The sequence below is a fragment of the Lygodium microphyllum genome, chromosome 6, assembly GCF_053477565.2.
Source record: "Lygodium microphyllum isolate KBCC chromosome 6, Lygodium_microphyllum_v1.1.10, whole genome shotgun sequence".
NCBI classification, from domain to species: domain Eukaryota; kingdom Viridiplantae; phylum Streptophyta; class Polypodiopsida; order Schizaeales; family Lygodiaceae; genus Lygodium; species Lygodium microphyllum.
The window spans coordinates 150,734,036-150,740,211 of record NC_141140.1 but is presented as its reverse complement, the minus strand read 5'-3'; the positions used below and the strand labels follow the sequence as shown (position 1 = coordinate 150,740,211).

Genomic DNA, 6,176 nt, shown 5'->3' with positions numbered 1-6,176 from the left:
CACTAGAGTGATACTAAAGGATGCATTATTTGAAGGTTTTACAAAAAAATAAAATAAAATTGTTTGACTCATATAAACCTATTTTCATCATCTTAGAATTTGCATCATAGTTGCAAGTAGCTTTTGAAAAATAAATATTTATATTCAAAGTGCAAAGAGTGTTGTTTGTTATGCACGAAGCATATTGTTTGTTTTTTTTTGCTCATAAAAATATATGTAGCAAGGGTGGCGTAGCCTTATGAGCTTTAGACCAACTAGTGGGCTTTGTTGGCAATGTTGATTATGCCAACTAGTACATGTAAATCGACTCAATACTACCTCCAAAATTATGAGTTGAAGGCTTTCCTATTTGCTACTAAGGATGTTTTTTGTGAATGATGGATTTGATCTTTGAAGAGTGGCCACACTTTTTTGACAAAGGACCATCTTGAGTAAAGCCAAGTTGTATTGTGATAGTAGGACAACTTTGGCTCATTTGTTGTAAAATTCATTGCTTGCGAGCTGAGCAAGTTGCTACGCTTGTTGCAAGGTGTAGCAACATATGATTATCAATGTTCTTGTTTTAGGAAAATTTTCACTTTTTTATGCTCAAAGAAGGGACTTCGGACAACTTGGACAAAAAATAGGATCATTCTTGAACAAGCAAAATCATATTGACAATTCAATATTGAAAATTTTAGCATGAAATTTGAGTTTTGATCGCCTAAAATAATTTTTTTTGTACAACAAGAAAAGCATGTGTATCTAGAGCCATATGCACAAATATATATAGTAACATGTGATAAGGTACCTCTCAAGTTGAGGACCTTGTAGTTGAATCAAGATGAAATTTTTGAGAGTGGACATTGAGGAAAAATGATTGGTGATTGTGATGTATGATGTGTGAGGGCTGTGAGTTATTGGATGGGTTGAGACTAAATATTTCATAAAAGAAGGGGGATTGTTTCATTAGGAAACCTATTACATGGTGATTTAAAGGTTAGTTTCTTGGATTTGAGGGTTAGTGTGTAAACTTCTCCATGTTAGTGTTGGTGATAGCTAGTATGGTGTCTATTATTTGTGGATGAGGAGGTAGAAACTTTGGATTATTGCTATGTTGTAAGCTGTGTTGCACACTAGTATGGATGGACTAGGTGCACCTTCAAAAAAAGGTGTCATGGGGTTTCACACCATTTGGATGACCTTATTTTATTCTTTCACATTCACACTAATACCACAAAATGGTGAGTGGGCTATTGGAAAATGGGAGAGAGGCATGGACATGTTGGGAGAGTTTTTACTCGTATGAACATGGTTTTGCATGCCTCATATCGTGACATGTAAGCATATGCTTTTGTGCGTGGAAGTTGTCCAGATGGATGTGAAACCTACCTAAGGAAAAAAGATTGTAAACTTTTTTGGTCATAGGAGCTTGGCGGTGTGGGTGTTGTGACTCGTAAGTGTTGTGGCTGTTGGGATGGTGCCTGTTTGTATTGAGTCAAAACAGCCAGGTATGGATAGTCCCTCAGTCCCTGTGATGTGAACTGATTCGAGAGTCAACAAGCGAAAATAAAAAGAAAACGAAACCGAAAGTTAATCCGGGCGGACTTTCTATAAAACAAAGACAGAATCGTCACAAAACAAAGACAGAAGTCCAGTGAAAATCCGCCGAAAAGGGATCAGCAAAGCTTATAAAGACAGGCTCCAGCCTCCCGCTTCCTTCGCTGCTGCGTGCTGGGCCACGGTGCGTCGATCTCTCCGCCCCCGTCCTCGCCTTCGTCTCCTTCCCTCTCGTCGCCGTCTGTGCCTCACATCGTCGCACTAGCTTCCCTCTCCCTCTCCCTCTTCCCCTCTCTCTCTCGTCTACCCTCCCCTGTCTCAAGGCCCTGCCCTTCCCGCACCTCTCATCACCTCCGCCACCCAACATTCCTGCTCCCACTTTCCTCAACTCTTCTTCTTCTTCTTCTTCTTCTTCCTCTTCTTTTCTGGGATAGGTAACAGATTCCATATCCTTAAGGACCCTTGCTTGAAGTCCTTTGTTTCTGCATTTCTTCATGGTTTGCAAAAATATATGCCGTTGGATTCTTTTTCTGTGTTCTTGCGACTCCAATCAACCGCTGGTGACTCTATCCAGAAATGCCCACTTCGCAAGATACGCATGCATCAAGCTATGTGTGTTCTTGGGGTTCAAATTACTAAGCTCAAACTATATGAAAGCTCTATTACACATAGATCAAACAGTGTGTGTTCTTGCGCTTCAAACTAAGTGCAAACAATATGAATGCTCTATTCATAGATCAAGCCATAGCTTGATCACACACACGCACTCACTCACTCACTCAGACTTTCTAAACGCAGATAAACACCATAAGATTTTGCAAGGGAGCTACCACACTCCTACTGAAAATTTTTGTTCACGAAATAGGGGAACAGGCTAAACTTGAAAACTTATTTTTATGTGCTCCTTGCCTCTTGGCTTATTCCCTGTCATCTTGTGCAGAATAACTTTTCAGTCTCAAACCGTCCCAGAAAATGGGTCACCTGCATGATGGAACACTTGATCAAGGCGATCAACAAACCAATGAACTGCAACTGAATCAAGATGATGTTCGTTATTATGCGATGAAGAAAGATGCCACTAACGTGGATGGCAGGGTGAAGGAATTTTCTGTGGAGGAGCTGTTTGCATCGACAGAAGTACCCATATGGTGGCGGCAGATAACGGCCAGGGGGGTGATCCTAAGCATTGCACTTGGACTGTTATTTTCTGTTATCACTATGAAATTAAGCTTAACCACTGGAGTCATACCATCCCTCAACATCTCGGCAGGGCTGCTTGGATTCTTTTTCATGAAGACATTCACCACTCTTTTGTCCAAAGCAGGAATTGTGCATCAGCCATTTACCAGGCAAGAAAATACCGTCATCCAGACTTGTGTGGTTGCCTGCTATGGTCTCGCGTTTAGTGGTAAGTCTCCTTTTGTATAGCTCCTGTTGAGCCTGTCGTCAGTTTTGATTTCTCCTGCTTGTATGGTTCTGCTATTCTTGAGGTTTGCATTTTGGAAGGTTAAGCAAGAGGAAATGCTGCTGTTTTGTATTTTTCAAGATCAACTGTTGCTGCTGATATTTTCCCAGGGCTTTCTCCAGTTAGTTACGCACCTGTATCAGCCTCATGTGCGAGTCCTCAGTAGTTATGGTCTCACTGATGTTGGTGAAGTGTGGTAGATTGGTTAAGTTATGTGTCTTCCATGTCTCAGACATCATGCCCCTGCATTGTTTTCAGGAGGATTTGGAAGCTACCTTATTGCAATGGATCAGAAGACATATGATGCAGTTCATACAAGTGGGAGCACTAATGACAATGCTGCAGCTGTCAAAAACCCTCACATAGGATGGATAATTCCGTACATGTTTGCCGTTGGTTTTCTCGGTCTCTTTGCAGTGGTTCCTCTTCGCAAGGTAGACCATTTGATCTTAAGAATAGTGAACATTGAAAACACTTGGTTTTATTGTCATGCTGTTGAGTTTGGTTCTTTTATGTACAGGCTATGATAATCGATTACAAGCTCACATACCCAAGTGGTACTGCAACTGCAGTGCTTATCAACAGTTTCCACACCCCCCATGGAGTAAAGCAAGCCATGTAAAGGCCTTATCTTTCAGCAGGGAGTTACAGAAACTGAAATGGCATCTCCTATGTCACAGCCTAAACTAATATGACTCTCCTTATCTTTGCAGGAAGCAGGTTATCTGCCTGGGAAAATACTTTTCGTTCAGTTTTCTTTTCAGCTTTTTCAAATGGTTTTACGGTGGGATCAATGACAGTTGTGGGTTTGATTGGTTCCCAACCTTGGGCTTGAAGGCTTATGCAAACAAGTAATAAGTCTTATTTCATGGCTACATTTCTTGGACATACCAAAGTTATATCCAGAATTGCTAAGACCTTAGATTCTACAAATGTGTACAGGTTTTACTTTGATTTCAGCATGACATATGTGGGAGCTGGCATGATTTGTCCTCATTTGATTAATGTGTCATTGCTACTGGGTGGCATCCTTTCTTGGGGTATAATGTGGCCGCTGATTGAGAAGAAAGCAGGTGACTGGTATCCAGCATCGGCAGTAAAGGGTTCAAATCTTCAGGGTCTATATGGCTACAAGGTTCAATATCTTGTGTATTTCATGAGCTTGTGTTTAGCAGCATCTTTCAGCAGTAGCTCTTCTCTCATTATATCATTGACAACGATTGAAATCAGCAAACCAGCATCTCTCAGCAACAGCTGATCTAATGCAGATACTGACCTCTTCCAGGTTTTCATTGCAATTGCTCTTATTTTGGGTGACGGTCTGTACAACTTTGTAAAGATCACCTCTGTCACACTCTGGTCGTTGTATCAAAGACGGAATAGCAAGCTTCCTGTGAGGACGAGTGACGGTGAGTTGCCTCTAATGTATACGCGGTGTTGGCTTTTGTTTGAAACAGCAGCTTTTCTTGAGTTCTCAAAATGAGCGTTTTGACAATGTCGATGTGCTGACACAGCCATGGAGGAGCTTTCGCCTGATGAGCAGCGGAGGAATGAGTTGTTTATGAAGGATAGGATACCATTCAAGGTGGCTGCTGCGTGCTATGTAGGTCTTGCTGCTGTATCCACTGGTGTGATACCAAAAATCTTCCCGCAGATGAAGTGGTACTATGTCTTAATAAGCTATTGTGTGGCCCCAGTCCTCGGGTTTTGCAATGCATACAGTTGTGGCCTTACAGATTGGAGTCTAGCATCAACTTATGGGAAGTTGGGCCTATTTATCTTTAGTGCCTGGGCCGGGAAGGAGGGTGGAATTCTTGTGGGGCTTGTGTCCTGTGGGGTGATGATGATTGTGGTGGCTTGTTCAGCTGATTTGATGCAGGATTTCAAGACAGGGTACTTAACTCTGTCATCACCCAGGTCTGTGCTTGTGAAGTGTACAATTCATCGCAAATCTACGATATGTGGAGGTTCATACCGTTTCAGCTGTGTAGACTCATGTGTCTGTTGCAACACTGATGCAGGTCTATGTTCGTAAGCCAAGTTTTGGGCACTGTGATGGGATGCGTTATTGCACCCTCTGTATTTTGGCTCTTCTGGAAGGCCTTTCCTATTGGTGATCCAAATGGTGAGTACCAGGCTCCATATGCTACGATTTACAGAGAGATGGCTACAATTGGGGTGCAAGGGTTTGGTGCTCTTCCCAAGCACTGCTTGGATCTCTGCTATGCATTTTTCTGTCTGGCAATTCTCGTCAACTTTCTGAGGGACAAACCTTTGGCAAAATGGGCCAAGTACATTCCAGTTCCCATGGCGATGGCCATACCGTTTTATATTGGTCCCTACTTTGCTATAGACATGTTTGTAGGCACAGTCATTGTGTTTGTATGGCAGAAGCTGAATCTAAAGAAAGCGGAGTTGCTGGTTCCGGCAGTGGCCTCAGGATTGATTTGCGGTGATGGTATTTGGACCTTGGTGTCTGCCGTGCTAGCTTTGGCGAAGAAGCAGGCCCCCATTTGCATGTTGTTCTTACCCAGTAAAGTAGCTGCGAGCATGAGCCTCGGCAATTAAAGGCTTTAAACATTCTTTTCGATAGCACTGTCAATATCTTTACACAGTGTATAGATAAGCTTGTCACGATGCCGAACTGTCTATTGGCTAGCTATCATATGTATCAAATACCCATCAGTCCAGGTGAACATGTGTACCTATTAAGATTTGCCGGAATGAGTGAAGGGTGAAGATGTACATAAGGTTCTCTCTGTTTATTGTCCAATCCTTGTTATGGCTCACTGCTTTCAACTATTCTTTGGGCAGCTTACCAGCTTCTCAAAGCGCCAATTTTTGAAGATAAATTTGCACCAATTTTTGAGTTATAGAATCCGAAACGTATATGGAGGAGGTTCTCTACCCATTGGCTTGTGATCTTTATCGTTGGTCAGAGTTCATCAAGTACGTTTGCTTTGATATTTAGGGCTAGGCAATGTGTGTGTGTGTACATACATACATACATACATACATACATACATACATATATATATATATATATATATAGTCCATTCAATCTAATGTCAATACTCAATTGCATTATGGTAGTCGTACATATCCTATTACATCATTTAAATTACAAAACAACAAGGTACAAGAAATGCATGTGTCATTGTCACTTACATTA

General features: G+C 41.7%; 1 protein-coding gene across 2 annotated transcripts; it reads left to right on the top strand.

Moving 5' to 3' along the window:
• Window positions 1-1,633: 1,633 nt before the first annotated feature.
• On the top strand, window positions 1,634-5,853 carry LOC148035287 (putative metal-nicotianamine transporter YSL6). Of its 2 annotated transcripts, none has more exons than XM_087680292.1 (9): window positions 1,634-1,723; window positions 2,480-2,947; window positions 3,263-3,438; window positions 3,525-3,622; window positions 3,718-3,855; window positions 3,947-4,139; window positions 4,290-4,413; window positions 4,519-4,921; window positions 5,026-5,853. In XM_087680292.1, exons 2-9 carry the CDS (start codon window positions 2,512-2,514, stop codon window positions 5,570-5,572), a joined length of 2,115 nt encoding a protein of 704 aa, XP_087536418.1. In that variant the 5' UTR covers window positions 1,634-1,723; window positions 2,480-2,511; the 3' UTR covers window positions 5,573-5,853. The 2 variants fall into 2 exon arrangements, with proteins under 2 accessions (XP_087536418.1, XP_087536417.1); XM_087680291.1 differs by having other exon boundaries at window positions 1,691-1,973.
• The last annotated feature ends 323 nt before the right edge of the window (window positions 5,854-6,176 follow it).

What these genes read in the sequence shown, in the direction of transcription:
- LOC148035287 (XM_087680292.1), top strand. Translation starts at nt 2,512, where the DNA reads ATGGGTCACCTGCATGATGGAACACTTGATCAAGGCGATCAACAAACC. An exon ending in AGGGTCTATATGGCTACAAG is followed by an intron (nt 4,140 to 4,289) that starts GTTCAATATCTT and finishes GACCTCTTCCAG; the next exon opens with GTTTTCATTGCAATTGCTCT. An exon ending in TTAACTCTGTCATCACCCAG is followed by an intron (nt 4,922 to 5,025) that starts GTCTGTGCTTGT and finishes ACACTGATGCAG; the next exon opens with GTCTATGTTCGTAAGCCAAG.